The sequence below is a fragment of the Oenanthe melanoleuca genome, chromosome 4 (assembly GCF_029582105.1).
Source record: "Oenanthe melanoleuca isolate GR-GAL-2019-014 chromosome 4, OMel1.0, whole genome shotgun sequence".
Taxonomy (NCBI): domain Eukaryota; kingdom Metazoa; phylum Chordata; class Aves; order Passeriformes; family Muscicapidae; genus Oenanthe; species Oenanthe melanoleuca.
The window spans coordinates 35,446,880-35,467,673 of NC_079337.1; the positions used below are offsets into that span (position 1 = coordinate 35,446,880).

General features: G+C 36.1%; 1 protein-coding gene across 1 annotated transcript in view; it reads right to left on the minus strand.

The window, feature by feature from the left end:
• The window catches only part of GLRA3 (glycine receptor alpha 3), a 74,479-nt gene that overhangs the window by 11,017 nt on the left and 42,668 nt on the right, over window positions 1–20,794 (minus strand). Inside the window, exon 6 of the mRNA XM_056489666.1 lies at window positions 10,877–11,014. Coding sequence (XP_056345641.1) covers window positions 10,877–11,014 — 138 coding nt within the window. The remainder of the gene's footprint in view (window positions 1–10,876; window positions 11,015–20,794) is intronic.

The window sequence follows — 20,794 nt, forward strand, 5'->3', positions numbered from 1 at the left end:
AAGCTTATCCCATACTAATATGTGTTTTATTCTGTGACAATAGTGTTAGGCAGAAATGAACTTCAGATAAAGTCAAACAAATATTTTCATTCTAGGGATATTAAGTGCTTCTGGACTTCATTATTTTCATAACAGTTCTTTTAACAAGACACTAGGTTTTCTATGATGCCATAATGAACGTAATTTTATGACAATTTTATTCTGTGGAGGCACTAGAAAAATACTTAGAAAGACATTTGTTATGATATCTAATTTCAAGGTTACATTCTGTATCTCAGGGGTTTTATATCTGCAAGCTCAATTATTAGTTCCATTCCTAATTGCCAGCATTTTCTGAATCCTATCTACACTCCTGAAATCTGTGTCCCAGATCCTGGCTCAGCCATCTGCTGCCTCAGCTTCAAGAGTGATTTCTGCCTCAGTCAAGGAATGAAATCCTGGTTTAAAAAAGTGAATGGGAATTTTGGTGTTTAATTCAGGAAAGGCCAGGATATTCCCCTATGTTTCTCTTCCATGGTCTTGAACAGGATACCTGTACAATGTAGTCTTTCACTTAGCAGCTCAGTACACCCCATGTAATGAGAAGTTCTGCACTGCCTGGCCTTTGTTGGAGTCATATTCTTACTTCAAACTGTTCTTACCCTGAAGATTTCTTTTTTTCTGACATTCATTCTGTTAATTCAGCAGCCTTGGACAGCAGCAGTCTCTGTCTCATATATCACAGTAAATCATGGTGGTAAGGAGAGACAGAAATACATCAACCCAATCTAGGTCTAAGCAAAGCCATTTGATTTGGCATCATATCAGTAATTGCTCAGCGTGCAATATTTTCTTCTTAGTGGGTCCTATATTCTCCTTTCAAAACAAATTAGGAAATAAAACTAAGAAGCATCAGACTGCATAATATATGCATATGCATATATGAAGCATCAATAAACATCAGCTATTTTTATGTTTTTTCCATTCAGAGAAATGTGGGATAACAGATCTGAGTTGCTTTCCTGAGGACTCCAGTGACTTGAACTTTTACAGACCACTCAGCACAAAAATTTTGTGGTTCTAAACAGTGAACAGTAAATAGTATAGCAGCTCTGATATGGATTATTTTATGTGGTTGCAAATTTGACAGATCTAATTGAACTAAGGAGGAAGAGAAGAATAGTTGTAAGCAACAGAATCCTAAAAAAAATTAAAGAGATCCCAAATGAAAGAAGTGCAAATGGAATATAATGTAACCACAGGGAAGGAGAGAAAAAAAACAGGGAAAATGAAGAGAGCAGAACTAGGACTGAATATGTATCAGAGGAATTATACAAAAGCATTTTTTCCTTGGTTTAGTATTTTTGTAAATATCATTGGCCAAGAGAAAAAATGACTCAAAACCTGTAACACCAAGACTAAACAAAAAATTGAAAAAGGAAAAAAAAAAAAAAAGAAAGTTGAATGTGTCTCCAAGTAGAAAAGTACCTTTGCTTAGCTCCATATGTGTGAGAGAGTTAAAGACCTGCCTTTTTCTTAGACCCAGAGATTTTATGGACTTGCCAGGCATACTTCCAGTGTTTCCTTGTCAAGACTACTGTGTTCCTCTCTTCCAGTTCAGCACTGAAAAATTAATAAACAGCAGCTCCTCAGGGAGACTGGTGGCTATCCAGCTAGACACTCTTCTCTGTTGCTCCACTGCCAAGTATTGGAGAAAGGCTGAGGATGGAAGTCAGTCTCAGCACTGCAGTTGCAGCAGTTGCTGATCTAAGTGTGAAGGAGTTGATGTTAGCTTTTTCCCTTCCTGACTGAAATCAGAACCACCTGCATAAACTTGGCTCATGAAGCTGAGTGGAAAACCACCTGCACTAGCAGATGTGAGCACCAGCCAGCAGAGGCAGTGCTGGCTTTTTTTCCCATGTGAAGCAGCATCCAGCTGTGGGCCTCCTTTCTCTTCCTTTATTCCATTTCAAATTAACTGCCAGGTTAGCTGTCATTTAATCTATTTGACTGGATGCTTGAATGGACAAGAAGAGGCATACCCATAAAGTCATCTCAGCTGGGGAATGAGATAGGCAAGCAACAAAGAGCATTGCTCTAATAATTAATTTGCAGTACATGAAAGGTAAGATCTAGTTCATTTTGATATGCACTGTGAATGCCACAGTGAGTGCTACCAGGAGGACAAGAATCCCTTGTGATATTGTGGCTTTGCTGAAGCTGAGTAACAAAGACCTGATGGTAGTTGCAGACTAAAGCTAAATAGAAGCATGCACACAATTCATTAAATGGATTTTTGTAAAGCAAAGGAAAGAAAAACTATGCAGGGCTTCCCAAAAGAAATATTTTTTCCTGAATTGAGGTTACATTTTTTGTCTTTGTAAGTCTGGTCTAACCAGGAGTTTAAGTGCATGAAAGGCCCCAAAAGTGCTGACTTGATGAGAGTTGTAGCTATGCATGTGAAGTGAATGTACTGGTGTATATCCATGTGATGGTGCATTTTTGTCTCATCCAAATGCTTTGAGCTGCTGGTCTGGTGAGATTTCCATGCAATGTTCGTGCTGAAGCCATTAGTGTAGTGAAAAAATAAAATTGTAGTCCGTCTATATGATTTTCTTTTCCCCAGAAAGGATAAATTGCTTTTCTTTGGAGTCAATATCTAGATCATGTATATTTTTGTGGTTGTTTCTTCCATGGCCAACTGTGAGTAACCCAAGAAGAGCATTTTTCTACTTCAGGTTATCTTCACACTACACAGCCTCCTCTGATTGTGGCATATGCTGCTAAAAAAAGGGCTACTACTGCAGGCAGCAGCATGCTTGTGTAATTAAAAGGTACTGTCAGCAGTGTGGGATGTGCAAGAGAAGAGAAATCAAGCATATGTTGTAAATTCAGGCCATAAAGAGTCCTCCTTTATAGTTTCATCAGTCTCAAACTGTCCCAGAGGTAAGAGTTGGTAGGACTTAAAAGTGTTTGTCTCCTTTTAGCAGCCCTTAAGGTGTCTTTTGGGAAAAGCTTTGTACCCCTACAATGTTATAAACATGTTACAATTCCCAGGAAGGCTGAGTAGCTATTCCTGAAGCTATACAGAAATTTTTAATAAGGGAGAATTACTTCAGGATTCTGATTCAAGGAAATAGTGTGCCTGAGAAACAATTAAAAAAAGAGGTAACAATTATTAAACTACTATGAAATTAAAAATTAATAGCATAATACAATATAAAATGAATAAATATAAACAAATGAGAAAAGAACCAAGCATGCAGACTTCTACTGTTAATCCATGCAGAATGGAGAGTTATCTGCTGAAGGTTGTTGATACTACTTTATATAGTAGTAAATGATAGTCTGACCTTGCAAGTCATTGATAATGCTAATAAATTATTTACTGTGAAATATCTTATGGATATAGAGAATACTGTGGCTAAAAGACTACACAGCTTAATGAAATTACATTAATCTATTTACTTAAAATAAGAATCTTATGCTTGCTGAATAGAGATGATTTAAAGCTTAGCAAAATTGAACTGAGTTAAGCAAATCTGAATACATCTTTATGGTGCTCTGCAGAATATATTCTTGGATCTGGGAAACAAATATTTCATATTCTGATTCCAACACATCTGTCAGTATGGATGTAGACTACACAATTCTCATTTTACCAGTGACTGATAGCCAACAAGTAGCCAGTATAGCAATCAAAATATTGCTAGCTATGGAGATTTGCTGACAGAATCCTGGGGCAATTGGACTGTGATGATGTTCCTCTGCAACAACACTTCATTTTTCCTCTTGAAAAACAGCTCGAGACAAAGGCTTAGCAAGAAATTAGGAAAAAACTGAGGAAAGGAGAAATGGAGAGTGAGACTACTTCAGTGGCTCTAAATGGCTAACTTATATTTAGATCTCTTAATACAACAGAGAGCTTCCCCCACTTGTCTGTCTTCTGGAAACCCATTTTTTAGGCATCTCAATTCCTCAACTCCCCATATCCCAAAAGAGAACTTAAGTTCAAAATGAGCTTTAAAATTGCATTAGACAGGAGGATTTGCCTCCTGGTGTTATTCTAAACCTCTGTTGTGTTAACATTTTTAGACATGTAAAAACCAGAATTTGTCATCTTATGTGAAAAAGATAACATATTGCAAAAGCCAGCTGATACTCTTTTCTTTACAGAGATAAAAGTAATGACAGTTCTTACTTCTCAAGACAAAAGTTAAAGACTCTTCTTCCAAAATGAAACATTAGGTGGACTAAAGAAACAGACTTTGTATAATCAATGTAATATGGCCACTGAATCTTATGCATTTGACTGCTTTCTAAAGTTTAATACCTTGGATTCACAGGTTCTTACTAAATGGTTGTCACTGCAAAGCTTTGGGTATTCCTATCTACTCTCTGCACAAGGAAAAATATTAACTCAAAACAAATATCTGTTGAGGATAGTTCATGACATATAATATATGTTGCAAATATTATTTTACTGCAGGCCATCATAGACCTTCCCTTCACTGTATTTCTGCAGCTATTCCTTAATGCTGGTCCAGGCATTGTCTCCTCCTATGTTGGGGAATTTCAGCGTGCTAGGTAGCAGAAAGCTAGTCCTTTAAATACCTATGTGTTAAATCCCCAGACAGATGAAGTTTAATCAGTATTATCCTGAGACAAAATCATTCATCATGTAATTAATCAAAGCTTTTAATAAAGGTCCTGCATATACAAACCCTGACATTTTATCTAGTACACAGGATGGAATCACCCTGGAAAAGGTTGTTGCCTTTAGTGAGAGTGTGGCTACTGGCTCCAACTGTCTTCAGACAAAATGGATCAGAGAAAAAAGAAAAAAAAGTCCCCCCTCCTGACCAGCCCCCCCCAAAAAAACCCAACAAAAGAAAACAAATAAACAAAAAAAACAAAAACAAAAAAAAACACCACAAAAGTGCGCTTTTTATGTTTGAAGTTATTAATGTTGAAAGGAAATTTTCTGAAGATAAGTTTATCTTCTAACTGAAAAAATGTCTTAGCTGAAAATAGTCTCAGGAGAAAAATAAAACTGTATTGACATAAGAGGGATCACATAGACCACCAGCACTTTCCTTTTGACTTTTTGTTGTGTGCTTTCTTTTTTCTCTGCATCCACTAAAATAAGATTGTAATTAATATCTCTTGGCAACAGCATGTTATGTATAACACTGCAGTCAGAATAGCAGATGATTTTCATAGAGAGCATGAAGGAGAATGAAACATATAAACTGACTTTTCCATGAGGCAAAACTGTCCCCTTTGTTGGAGTCATTATCAGAATCACCACAAGAAAAGCAATCCACTTCATTTTACCTTGTTCAGTAAAGAAATTTTCAATTCATAAATTGTTTAAAATTATTTAAATAATTAATAAATTATGTGTACGCAAAGTTCATTATTTCAAGAGACTGTATCTACAAAACTGATTGCATAAGTAAATTTAGCTGTAATAATTTTCATGCCTTTCTAAGAAGTCAGGATAATAAAAAGCACTTGGTAAGTGCAGTCTCTAGAAACTTTTCAATTTGCACTTTAATATATATATTGCAATTTAAGTGTATTTTGCTGATAAAAGCAGCTTATAAAAGTGCTCATTTTTTCCACCTCATAAAATAGATAAAACACATCTGTATTCATATAGCCTGAAGAGAAATTATGATTTTCCAGTGTCTAAATATAGAACTAGACAAATTATCATTTAGATGGCACTTGTCCAGGTATCTAAAGCCAAGATTCACTAAATGACTCTAGGAATGTGCTACCACCCAGTTTTTCTTTCAAGTCACAGTCTGTGGATATCAGCAGCATATTGGGGGAAATCAGTGCTGAGGCCATCAGCTGTCTTTGACTACATAGATTCCTGGACAGGAAAGAAGTGTCTTTCCATAGCTTTTTTTGGAAAAAAGTACTGAGGTAGGTGGTAAATTTGGCATTGGTGTATGACTGATAATGACTGCAGTAAAAGACAGTTGAAAATAAACACAGAAAAGGGAAACTATTTCTTTTTCAGCTTGTTAAATTTGCATTTGTAGTTCTCATGTCCCTCAGAATGGAGAACTGAGCTGCATGGAGCAGGACCTTTGTAGGCTGGAGAACCCAGCACAACACCATGGCAAAGACAAATGCACAGATCTGTGATGTGATTGGGATGGAGAAGCTCCCTGCCCTGGTACAGGCTAGGGATGGTAGCAGGTCTCCCAGGCTTGGGAGCCTGAGAGATATCAAGTTGAACAGAAGTCTTGTGATGTGAAAGACTTGTCATGTGCTGCACTGTGTTAGCAGGGACAGAGAGAGGAGAAGTATAAACTAAAGAGACATCTAGATGTAATGTTTCCACTTCCAGGACAGATGATGGATTTTTATTCAATGAATCTTTGAAGTAGAATGCTCAAATTTTGATCAGTGCAGGCTTGACAATTGTGGCCTATTTGCCCTTCAGAAAAATGCTTTGAGTCAGACAGTGACATTTTGTGCATCTAGGGATGGTCACATCCTCAGCCTGCATCCTCAGACTGTTTTCCAAAGTGTTTATAATTTCTTCTTTTTTCAGCAAAAAAAGAGCAGCTTCAGAGCTTTCACACCCATAGACTATCTCCTGGGTAAAAAGTACAAACCTCCTTTTTGCAGAAATGGTCAATGGAAAAATCCTGAGGCAGTTAAAAAGTCATATCCCAAAAATCACTCCTATAGTCTCAAAAGAATCTGAAAAAGTAAGGGTTTGAGTTGTTGTCAGAGTAAGACATTAAAATTCTGTCTCCTTTAATGACTGTCATCAAGCTGGCAGCAAAATGGCTGAATATGAGGCACCAGGTCTGTTGAAGGTGAGACTTAGAAGGGCCACCATCTACAGGTTGTTAAGCAACTTTTGACTATGGGAGAAAAAAATGGGATCATGAGAAAAAATTGTGTTTGGGATGTGCATATTATGAAGAAATAAGGAGAATGTGGAGCTAAGGAAACATGCTGTTCATAAAGATTGCAATTGTCAGAAATGGTCACATACAGAATCTATCAGTTCTGGTGGTAAGTGCAGCAATCACAGCTCCACTGTTTCCAGGACCACTACATCCAATTCTTTGATCCAAAAGGCAGTTCTTAGACCTAAGGCAGTTCTGAGCAGCATCACTCAAGAGTGGATGTAAGGCAAAATCCTTGATGCAGCAGTAAAGCCAAGACCCATTTGTGCCTGTTAGCCAATGCTATTATGTATAAATTCATGCTACTGTATATTGGGCCTTTTGCAGCTGTGATTGAGATTGTGTGATTGAAATAAAATTTAGGTATTGCATAATAGCCCAGGGAAGCAATTAATGTCACATAGGAATGTGGCAAAGCAATGGTTAATGGCGCACGTGTGATTTTTCGGGTTGTTATGATTCTACTTTGCTTTCCAAATCGATCACTGCGGATATGCCTCTAGATGTAAAACATGAAAATTATCAGAAATGTTGTTGTGTCACTTCAGAACACAAGATCTGATGAGCCATTTTGCTGTACTGTTGCTGAAACTGTTATGTCTCTATATTTAGAGGCAGTTTATTTTTCGAGCTTTGGTACAGTGAACCATTTTCATTTGGGAATGAAACACTGATGAGACATGCACTGATGAGTTTCCACATACTGTCCTGAAGCTTCATGTTAATTTGCTTCACAGGGAGAATTTTGGGATTTTTTTTTCTGTTTTACAGGATGTCTCAGAAGAGCTTTCTATCCTGTGCTATAACTAAATTTAATTTGAAAATTATTCTTTGGTCACTTACTGCATACCAGCTGCAGTTGCTTAGCACTATTTTAAGAATTCATTTTATCTAATCTGTCATAGAGAAATAGACTTCATATCATGTTTTAAAAATTGCTTTTTGTAAATTTTGGTTCTTGTGGAGTATCCTGAAGGCATATCTGCCTGCAGTATCTCATTGCAGAAGCCTTAAGAAAGCATATTACTGATCATGTATCCAAGTGACATAGTGAAAATAACTGTTGTTATCTTTAAATACATTGTTTATGGGGTTTTAGCCTACAAATGGTAGTCAATCATATTGATTGTAACAAAGAAATAAAAGGAATTCTTACTGTCCTAGAAACCAAACCCCTCTAATCAGATTAAATTTGCTCCATACTGAAGACTTGAATTAAAAAAATACTTTGGACAAAATACTGTTATCTCAAATAGGAGACTTTCATAATAAATGTAGCCCTTCATGGGTAAAACCCCCTTTTCTTTCTGATTTGCCCTGACAAAGTTCTGTACCTGTAATTTTGGTGCTGTAACTCAGAGCAGGCTGCTCAGCTGCTTCCTCTGGTGAGGACATGCCCTTCCACCTGCTGCTCAGCATCAGCATCACATTTTCCCCCCATTCCCATCACAGGCAGGTCCCACAGCTGTGCAATTGCTTTATCTTTTTCTGACATCTTTTTTTCTAACATTCCCATCCTTGGAGGCATCCAGGCTTTCAAGGTTTCTGTGCTATCAAATGCTTTGATTTTTTTTGTGGACAAATTAAATGGTCCAATTACTTTTTAAGTACAGGCATGAGCCTCATTTTTCCAGGGCTATGGGTTGCACTCACATCTTAGAGTATATTTGGCCAGAGAAATGCAGTTTGGCCAAAGCATTACAGAATACAACAAGCTGTTGATTGGCCACACTGTCCTCAAACTTATTGCAGTAAATCCCTCCTCTCACCTAAATGTGACAGAATTGTACAGAGACAAGCACACTTGCAGCCACATCTTGAGAACCATGCAGTCAATAACATCTGCTGCTTCTGCCTCTCCTCTCAAGTTAGGGCCACAGTGGAAAAACAGCACATAAAAGTTGACCCCATGTAACCTAGTGTAGTGTGCCTAGGCATAACATATTTTCCTATTTTTCCTTAGATAAAAATTGGTAACAAGTTAAATAGGCTTGAAACAAGTTGTGAAGAAAAATGTAGTGTCTTCATAATTTTGAAAAAAATGACCTTTTAGTGAAAATCACAAGGTTTAAACACTGATGATTATAATGCAAGTTCTCAAATAGATGAGTAAGAGTCATCTTAGAACTCATCTTACAACAATTCATCTTTGGACAGAGTGTTTGGAAATCACTGGAAATGCTGAAATTTTAAACCAGATTTCCATTCAGTATCAGGCTAAGCATCACAGTAATATCTTAATTTCTCAGAGATTTTTGATGCATCATTTTATGCAAATGAACTTTAGAAAAAAGAGAAGAATACTCTATACCATGATTTCTCATTAGTTAATATCATATACAGGGTATAGAATACAATTACAGACACTCATTGAAATGTCCCAAAAGCAGGAGAGTCCTAAAAAGAAAGGGTAAGTTACTTGTATATCTCAAAGGAGACAGTGGAAAATAATGAAAATATATTTTTCTTTTTTTGTCATAAGGATTATGGTCGAAAGAAGAAAAAGGAATCATAGGAATTTCTATCCTATCATTAACAAAGAAATGTCTGAGTGAAAAAATGACTTTGCTATAGGATATGTATCACGAATTTTAGAAGGTTTTTAAGGATTATCCAGATATTAGTATTTGTACAATAAAAGTCCATGTCAAGTATTTCCAATTTATTTTAGGGAAAACTTCAAAATATCTCTATCAGTATCTTTCTACTCTAAATGAAAATTATGAGAGAACCTTCCTTTCTCTTAGGGCACCACTGCAGTTGTGATAAAACTCAGTGTTGGAAAGCTCCTTAACTCCTTAATATTGATTGTAGCAGAATATTTCTTATGAACACCACCTATTTAATTTTCTCTCCCTGACATTTCAGCAGAATCTAAATGAATCATTCTAGTCTTAAATTTTAAGATATGTTTCATCATATTGGAGAACAAAAATTAAAAGATACATGGATTATAATGGAAGAGTTTTATATTTTTTTTTTTTTTCTTTCCTCAAGAGAATATACAAACCATTCATTTATAGGTTTTGCTATTCAGGATTATTGGGCTTTTGATTGTTCAGTTGTTAATATAATTTTTCACAATTAAAAATAAAAATATAATAACTCTACTGTTAATGTTAATCCCCTCCCTCTTCAAGTAAGCCCAGAGATGAGCTAAATATCTCAGTTCAACAAAGGCTTCAATTCAGTATCACAGAATTAGAGAATTATAGAATGGTTTGCATTGAGAGATCCTAAATATCACCAGTTCCATCCCCCTTGCCATGGGCAGGGACACCTTCCACTAGACCAGGCTGCTCAGAGCCCCAACCAACCCAGCCTTGAACACTTCCAGGGATGGTGCATCCACAACTTCTCTGGACAGCCTGTTCCAGTGCCTCACCACCCTCAGAAAAAAGAATTTCTTCCTGATATCTACACCTCTTCTCTTTCAGTTTCAATCCATTCACCCTTGTCCTGTCACTGCATGCTCATGTCTAGTCTGCACACCTGGCCATTGCACCTAAGAATCCTTTCAGCTCGTTCACATTGCCCCCTTGCTGTATGAACTAGGGCAGGGGTAACTTGGCAACCCTATGCCCCTTTTTCCTGCCTGAGCCAGGTTATGGTCAGTGCACAGCATGCAGACCTTTGGGTTTCAGTAGTGCTTCAGATCCCACATTGTAAATATGATCATGGCACTTACTGAATAAGTAAAACCCCTGACTGAACATTTTCTGAATTATTTCAACTCTATATTTCATTACATATAAAAAGTTCTAAAATTGAAGTTTGTTCAGTCTTCGGGTAGTTTTGGTTTGTTTGCCAGTTTTTTTAGACTGTATTACCTTGCACAATGCACCTGTACTAACTCTCTTCTGAATTCAGTGTGAGCATTTAAAAAATATCCCAACTGTGATATTTATTATAACAATAAATGTTAAATGTCTTTTCAGTTGTAATCACTTTCCTACCTGTATTGTAATGCTTGGTGCAGTAGCACAAATCCTTTTCTTCTTTCAACAGAAACTGTGGCAGAGTGAGACCTTCTGCTACTTGAACCGCTCCCTTTTCTTGCCACTCAAAAATGAGATCATTCATTGTGTACCCAACTAAAACAAAGAAAAAACCCAAATAAACTCTAAGTCAGCTGCAAACTTTGAAAAGCAGTAACATCAAATTACAATGTTTTAAGTGAATGTTACAAAAAGGACGTAGTAGAAGGGTCTGCTTGTACCTCTCAATCACCATGTTTTAGCTGCCATTCTATACCATACTGAATTGGAAGAGACAAAATGGCTCTTAGGAGTCTCTTTTAAATCTTAATAATTAGATGGTCATTAAAGGATTCAACAAAAGCATTTAAATTAGCTAAACATCCAAATCTCTTGGGTGCTTGGGAATATCTTTCTCTCCCCAGTCCATGAAGGATAAAATAGGCCCCTCAAACTCAGATCTCTTCCTCCGTTTACTTGAGGTGACGTGGATTTTCTGTTATGATTATGGATTTATGTCAATTTGAATATTTAAGTGCAAATTGTTCAAACACAACAATGAATTAAAAATCCAGCAGTTCTACTAGTTGAATTGAAAACACTGCTTTTCTCTGAAACTGGAACAACACATGAGAAAGAAATTGATTATTATCTTCTCATATTAACTGACTGGGATATATAATGATATTAAGAAACAATCAGCTTTAATATTAAGTCTTCTGCACTTTTCCATACCTCATGCATGTGTATAAGATTAGATATAACAGCAAAAGACATACTAATCAAGGCCCAGACTTTGCTAAGGACAAGTACTTTTTCCTTCTATTTCCTTCTCTCAGATAAATATTTGCATGGGATATAATTGGGCAAAACATCCCCATTTCTTCTGAATATGTGATCTGTTAACTTTCCCAGGCATTTAATTCTAATTTTCTTTCTAAATAAATTTTGCATGCTTATTGCAAGTTGAAAAGAAAAAAGGCTTCATATTCTTATTCAAGTTCGAGCCACACATACTAGAAGAAATCAGAAGGTAAAAGGAGAATTCTTTAATCTAATTTATATAGCTTTCAGCTTCTTTGCAATGTTTCCTTTCTGCTTTAGTCCAATAGCAATAAGCTACTGAAAAGAATCTGTTGGGAACCAGAAATTCTTTTAACATTTCAGTAACAAATTACTGTTTAAAGTATATTGCTCAGAACCTTCTAGGAGTAGCTGTCTACCCAAAATCACTGACATTTTGTGTTTCAGCAAAAAAAAGCAACCTCTCTGCTGTGTGGGCATAATTCTTAACCCATTATATTCAGTGACTTTGTTACTCTTTTAACACACCTATAAATGGCATTCAGTCACCTGATCTGCTGACCTGAAAACTGATACACTTCATCTTTTCTGATCTATGCTGAATGAACCTAGGAGCTAAGAATTAGTGTTTATAAATATAAAAATGTTTTCATCATCACTTCTTCCTCCTAAATTCTTGATGTTTCTTTTGGGGAGAACCTTTAGACAGGGTATTCATAGGAACTCAAACTGACTGTTGGTTTACTTGGCACTTTTTTTGAGGCTGGATGAATATGATAAAAATGAGAAGTAATTATGATCAGACATTGCATAAGCCACTACAAGCATAAATCAAATGTGCAAGAAAACACTTGCCTTTCTTATGGATTGTATGATATTCCATAAAGACAGTTAAAATTCACTATTAAATGCCATAATCTGTGAAAAATCAGAAGTATGTATCTTATCAAACTTTCCATGAATTCAGACAAAAAGCAGTTGTGTGTAAAGCAGATTACCACTTGAAGCATGTGGGTTATGGCCAGAAGTGATATTCCCTGAGTAAAACTCATTGAACTGGTAACAAACAACTGCTGTGTCAAAATGTATTTCACTAAATCAGGTTCATTCAATCTCTAATGCATGCTTTTAATTTTGATTTTCTACTCTGCCCACTAATTCTTCTATAATGCAACATAGTACAAACAGTAGCAGCATATTCAAAATGCTGCTGCAATAATTAATTTTTGTCATGTTTACATTTTAAATGTCCAAATATAGCTTTAGCATTCAAAACTGTAACTTCAGTTTTGTAAATCAAGGTCATAGTCATAAATTATAAGAGTCTTAAAATATAGAGAATTTAATGGAGTTTGAGTTTATGTTTTACCAAATAAATTTACAGTAGTATAATGTTTCCACTAGTATGTTAAATTAAATCAGCTTGAATGAAATCAAAAGAAAATATCTTTTTCCAATTAATTTTAGGAAGAGGACCTGCTGAATAGCGCAGAGCTTAACACTCAGAATGCTCATGGCACTGTGTGCATAGTGCACAAGGGGAAAAAGATTTCTACAGAAATCACTCTTTAAAACAATCAGTAGTTACCATACTGTAGTACTTATACTATAATAGTTTAGGTATGCAGTGTTATATATGCAATGAGCCTAAAATACAGTCCCTTGACACACTAATTTTCAGACCTCTGCTGATTAATTGTAATAATTGTCCCTGTCCTGTTCTAGAAATACTAAATCTGAAGTCCACCTGAGCTTTTGATTCTTGGCTACTTGCTACCTGACTAACAAATGTGCATTATCTTTAAAGCCATTTTAAAAAATGTCATTCAGTAACATAAATTTAACTCAAGGTCTAAATGCCCGTTGCTGATACTGGGCTGCTTTTGAAGATTAGAAATACACTGTGTGTATTTTCAAATTGGTCTATGAGATAAAAAAAATCTGAGAAGTTGTGTTCCATGGTTATCACTGTACAAATGGAGCAGTAAAGTGTGGTCTTGAAATGTGAAGGCTTTATTCTGAATGGATGTATGGTTACCCGTACAAACTTGTGCCATGTGTTAGTTACATTGTTAGACATATTATGTAAGAACTGCACTGAAATATGGAGCAGTTATAGAGAACAAGACATTTCCCTTTAGGGCCTATAAGGAATTAACTGCAACCAGCGTGACATTTAGCCTCCCATTAAACCAGAAGTTTTTCTTTTTTGGACTATGAGGTGGTGTTGGTGACTATTATAAATTGCTACCAGATATTTTTATTACCAGTGGCTGGGAAGTACAGTGTTATGTAGGGAATTCCTAGTGGATAAATATTATTGTTGAAAAAAGGATAGTCAGTCACTAGCCTAGGTAGTATATGACGTATATGGGGTACAGCTCACTGGTGCAAAAAGTGAATCTTTTATTCTTCATGAATAGCTGAAAGCAATGGAGCCTATAATCTAGCATGGTCTTCAGGACCAGGGCAGCCTAAACTAAATCAAGTGCAATAGTAAATTTCAGTAATTTTCTGTCACTGAAATGCATTGTGCTAGGGTTTGGGTTTGCAGGGCATGAATGAATGAAGGTTGGGAAAGGAAGTAGAGTTGTTAAATTGTGTTTTATGGGACAAACACCCGCTTCTGTGGCTGAAGAAGAGGGCAGTTAGCAATGTATTTCGTTTTGTTTGGCTCAGTGCAGTACTTGCTCTTACTTAATTCTACAAAGATATTACTAATTATGTAAAATCGAAGTGGTATCATCATAGAACTCCAAAGAGAGGATAGGAAAAACATTTTTATGCTTGAACAGTGATGTTCAGGAGTTACAGGGCTGGTTAGGTTACACTAATACTCTATCTATTAACCCAAAGTCTGAGGTCTTGCACATCTAAAATGAAAAAGCAGGAGGTAAATTGTTGGCAATTCTATCACAAAGACATCATACCAGGAGGAGAACATTTCCAGGGGGAGTACTTCTCAGGAAAACTCAAGAATTGTGTGAATGCATGGCACTGTAGCCTCTGTGCAAACAGTTCTCATAAAGAGACAAGCAGTTTCCAGGAGCCTGAAGTCATTCCAGGTAACTAGCTAATGAAGTATGTACTGGCAGACTGAGAGCTCTGCCTGAGATGAACATGACAAAGTAGGGAACCAAGTAGAATTAAGAATTTACTAGAAGGGCAGAGAGCCTGAAACAATTAGGAATCTTGGATTTGGTCTGCAGAAATATTATTTTAGAAAACAATGTGCAACAGAGTTGGTGATAAGTGTGACAAAATTAAAGTAAAACTGTCACACTAACAGAGGGAGAAGTTGGAAGAGATAAGGCATTGATGAAAAGCAGTTCTCAGGACTTTTGCCTGGAATAGTTGATGGAGGATTTTAAATAACATGACATCAAATAAAATTAAATTGTAGTAGTATTTTATTTAGTTGATTGTAATTGTAATCCATACAAAACTCTGGCAGATGGTGGACAAGACAGACATGCTAACTTTAGCCTTTAGACAGCACTGGAAATTGTTTAGCTAGAGTGAAAATTTTCAGTGTTTCCAATTAGAGTTCCAGGAAAAAAAATCAGGAAAAAAGAATGTGATCCTGCTGAAATATTTCTAAGTATCAAGAGCATCTTAATGTCTTGAAAGAAAAAACAAACTTTTCCCTTGAACTGACTCATCTTTCCCAGAAAAAAATTATCTTTCCAAAAATGATGTTGACAAGTTGTTATCAACACTCATATGAGGTTCCTGGAAGAAGAAATTAGACTGTATCTTTGTCTATTTTTTTTTAAACTACCATTAAAAATAAATATCAACTTTTCATTCACCCAATTTTGAAAGTATAGTACTAAAGCCTGCTTTAAATAATTAGAGTCCCATTCAAACCACATCAGTCCACATTGCTCTACAAAACTGAGTGGAACAAAGGTATTTATATTAGTTACATGCTAAGAGTATTTATTTTAGCTAATTCAGTATCAGTGGTAGGCATTAAAAACCCATTATCTCATAGACAAGACAGTGAACATCCAACAGTTTGTCCTGAAGAATAGTTGAAGTGTCTAACATCTCTTCTCCTGCTTCTCCAAGGACTGCACCATTAGAGAAACACAAGGCAAGCAGCTCCCCTTCACTATTAGAGACTCTGCACCTTTGAACCATCATCATCTTGGCAATTCCAACATAATTCCTTTATCACATCTGCTGACAGTTTTATCTGCTTTGTCCCTCCACCTTTAGCATACCTTCCCAAACCAAGAGCAAACTTGTGATCCAACTGAATATTAATACATCCTGTAAATTTTCTACTCATTGTGCTTTATTGCAGGAAGGCTGTGCTTCCCTTTTGTCATTTTAAAATACCTACAGGTATATTAAAGCCCAACTTTTTTCCTCATGTCAAACAAACAGACACATGTTCAGCATGAAACTACTGAGTAGAGTATCTGGCTTTTTTGTAAAAGAGTTTAGTTCAGCTGCAGAATTTATTTTTTATTTTTTAATCCCAGTGATTTATCTAAATTCCATTCACATTTCTTTAATTTTTAGTAAGGTAGAGCTCCAAAAGTAATGTTGGATTTAGTCAGCAAACCCATCAGATCTTTAGGTCTCCAGCTGAAGCAAGAACTACAGTCATGTTGACTAGGGTTATTCCACTGCTGTTCTGTTAGGTATCCCATCAGTTTGCCTCCAGGACAGGCTGCCTGCAATTGCTGTTCCTAAGAGCATGCCAGACATTTGAATCGTGCCCTAAATTCCCAGCAACATAGCAGGGGGAAGATATGACAGAGCTAACGAATCTGGTTTTGGCTTGAGGTTAGAACAAATTCTTCTACATTACACACTAAATATATTAGCTTCAGAAATGAGCTCTGATTAATTTCAAGGTTAAACTTGTGCTGGAGCTCCAAGAAAACAGGATTTTATTCAATGTACTTCTGAGCTGCTTTGCAAACTGTCTGCACCTTGCACTGCCCTCTAAGTAATTCTGAAGGAACTCCCTGGGTAGTTATAGGTTTATTCTTCTTAGCCTGAATATTGGAAAAGGATAACATTTCAGCTCAGCACTCAAGCACATCTCCCAAACCAACTATTCCTTGCTGAAGCCTATAGGTGTTCAGCTATCATTTTTATTCTAATTTCTGAGGAAACTAGGAGCTGAAGACTACAAGTATCCTGATCTTTGTAGCTGTGTGTCATAGCTCACAGATAGACACAACAGTATGAGTCACCCAGCTGCAGAATAAAATCCACAGCCTGAGCAGTTGATAATTTTTGTGCTACTGAAATGGAAAGGAGATAAGCAGTATGGTTTCTACACCTTCTGGCACAGACAGGCATTGACCTAGTGTGTCCATAATTTCTGTCATTCAGAGAGACCTGAGGATTCACTGGCAGATGAGAAATACACTCCAGTTATTTAATCTTTCTTATGTTGTCTTTGTGCTGTTGTGGAAAAAGTGAAAATGTGCACATAATTTTCTGTAATGCAGCCTGCATACCCATCTTGCCACTTGTTCAATCTCCATATTAGAGACTGGGGGGAAAGAAATTGTGCAAATAAGAATCATGTAGTACAGAGGGAATTTTCTTTCACAATCCAGAAAACAAGAGCATGATTGCTTAGAAAGACTAAAAAGCCTCCATGAATCAAAAGGGGGAAAAAAAAGGCCACTGTTTAATTTAAAAATAAATATCAAGTTACAATTATAAGGTATGAAAGTGTTTTGTACCTTACCTATGCTGCTTTTCACAGTATATATTTTCTTTTGTAACTCAGTCTTTTGAATATCCTTTGAAAATTCAGGAATATTAAATGTCACATAAAGTTATAATTGTAATTTATGAATAAAGGAATGCTGTGAGGTAAAAGTAAAACTTAAAAAAGAAAGACAACAAGCTCTAGCGTATGAAAGAAAAACATTTCTTTCCTGGGAGACAGGCCACAGAAATAAATATGTATCTAGTTGACATTTCTTTGTATCTTATTCAAGCAGAATAAAACTAAAATTATCCCACATGCCTATAGGCTGCCCTGGTGTAAGGCACAGAACAGTAGGAAGGATTATTTCATATGTACATTTTCATTTGTTCCCTTTCTAAGATAAAAAAGCAGCTTATTCTAGCTGCTGAGAAATCATTTGGTTAAATAAATCCTTTAAAAAAAAATAGAAGAAATTTTCACTTAAATATTTTTCAGACACTTCATGATATAATGAAGTACTTTTACCAGGGGCAAATCCAGCTGCTTATACTGACCTTGGAAAAAAAAACATTACATGAGCCAGCTAAAAATAAAGATATTATTTGGGGAAAAAAACTATACATGATTTTTTCTCTTAGACTTTTCTCTACTGGAGCAACAGTATCAATATTGAAGGAAAATATCTAGTGCTAAAAGAAATTACTACTTAAAGGAGAGACAAAACCCATGATCTGTCTCACAACTGTTAGTCTTTGCAACCCAGTGATAAGATGAGTAAAAAACAGATTAGTGATTTATTTTGATTTGCTTAGTGACACATGCAGGGGAAAGGCTTGCAAGATCAGACACAGTTTACAGAAACTATGAGACAACTGGGCCTTGTAAATTCATAATGTACAATGTCCTCCACAACCTGGCACTCAGTGGAAAAAACAGCAATGATCACCACTTCAAAAAGAAACATCTGGAAACATGACTACTGCTGTTTTGCTCCTGCAAACACTTTGGTTTTTATAACAGAGCCTGGTGGTCAGATCATTCACTCAGGACATGAGAGGACTGTGTTTTCTGTTTTGAACTCAAATGTCTTTCACTTCCCCAGACAAGGCATTAACCACCAGGGTTAGTGCTTTGATCCCTGTGTTTACATTGTCTCACTGTGCACAAAAAATGCAAGGCAGACAGCCAGAGCAGAGTATGACACTGTGGCCTAGAAATTAGAGATGCTTGGATGGATTCAGGCTCTCAGGGTTATGTCAGTTCTTACCTCGGGAGATTTGATGTGAAGCCTGGGAAAATGCCAAATGCACCCATCCTCCTTTTTATCTTTTATAATTTTAAATAGAATTGGATGCCTTTTCTTAGGCAGAGTCTGGAATTTGAATGTTTCTGCTCATCCTTTCCTAAGTTTTGGAAACTGAACAGATTTCACTCTCATATAAACTATTTTTATTTTTTTTTTTACCGGGTTACTCTTCCTAGCATGTAGATAATTTTTGTAACACTTCCAAGTTGTCTATTTCCTTTCCTGTCCTTCCAGAGAAACTGGCTATGGACAGGTGACTTCCTGCTCTCAAAGGTTTTGGAACTTAAGTCACTGTACATATCTGCTTTGGATCTATCCCAACATAATCTCAGGGAACTGCTGCCTTGTTCTTGCAAACCTAACTGGTTATTCTGCTGTCAGACATGTAAAAATATCCAGAGTTCCCACATGCTTCAAAATTTTCTGCCTCAGGCCATCATCTTTTCCCATAGTCTGTTTTTTGATGTCTGAAGTTACAGGTAAAATAGAATTAGACAAGGCAATATGGGAAAGACTTTACTACTTGCAACTTCCTTATGAAATCCAATTTGATCTCTGTGAATAAAGAATTTGGAACACTCATCTGTATTTTCTTCAGCTTTTCTTTTGTGAGAACTGCCTCCTTTACCATGTGAATGTGCAGCTGGGAATTTACTCCCACTGAACTCAATGATTAAAAACAAGACTTCAGTGAAAAATGTTCTGCTGGAAAATACAGTAGAACATCTACAGTGCTATTCAACTAATAAAAGTTGGATCCCTGTGGTGTAGTTTGTGGGAAATGTGGGTTCCTGCAAGGTTTCTCTAAAGCAAACCAGATGCCTGTTTGTTTAAGAATGCTCAGTTGTTGTCTGACCTGTCCTCACAACAGCTGAAAGAGAGGAAAAATGCAGCTAAGTTTTATGAAGCTGTTAAAGAAAAATTTCATAACTTTCAAAAATATTTTTAATGATACATTTTGTTTGTTCAGTCAAGCACTATGATACTTCCCCTTTGAAGCATAATTGTATTTAGTGAGTATACCTGCCATCTGAATATATTCCAATAACACTGCCTCCTGCTAACCTTTTGTTTAGCCACATTAATTTTACAGTGACATAGGTTATCAGTAGGATCGTTTGCTCTGGTTGACTGAGGAGTTTTGCTCAAATCCTGCATATATAATATTGTCCTAAATTCCTTGACATTTGCAGCAAACAACGATCTCTCCATTTCAGTCAAGAAAATTTCTGCTGTCAGATTCAGCTGCTGTCCTCATATTGAAAGGTTGCTTCATAATGTTACCATCTGTCCATTGTAATAAAAGATAGATCTGGCTTTTATGCTCACCCTGCAATATTCTATAAAAGCATACCATACAAGAAACAGTTCTGACATACTGACTGATAGATAATTACCTCCCCTTCCCTTGGATCCTGCTTTCTTCCAGTAAAAAAAGAAAAAACCTCAAAAAAAGTTAACAAAATTATGTGTGTTGTGTGTCTGATCTATGATATATTTCAAATAATCCAGCACGTTCTTCTATATGCACTATTCCTTTTTTATGTTACTTATTGGCCCAAAAACTGTAAATATAGATTGTGTAGATGAATACTTCCTAACCTGTCTTGCCCCTGTCATTTATTTTCACAAACTTCGGATTGCTGGAAGCTTTCATAGAATGCTTTACTTTATTTTATTTTTATTCTTTGCATCATTAGGAAGATTTTTCTGCTGCAACTCTCTTTTGAAGTCCTCTCATTTTAAGGATAACAGCAATTCCCAAATAACTTTATAACACAAGGAAAGTGAGAATATAATGCATCAGACAGGATAGTTGATTTCTCCTTTTGTGAATGTGTTTGTGCCTTGAAATGGCATAGCTGCTTTGCACTTTTCATCCTCTTTTAAGTAACAAGATATCAAGGCAGATGATAAGTATATCATATGTTAAAATATAATAATTTTATATCACATAAAATCTCATAAATCACTTCTTTAATTTATTCTTATGTTTCTTTAATGCTTCCCATATTATTCACCTCCTGTATGTGTGACCACAGAAAGACTTATGGTGAAATCCTATATACAGAAATTTTGTTAATGGTAACTTCAGGTT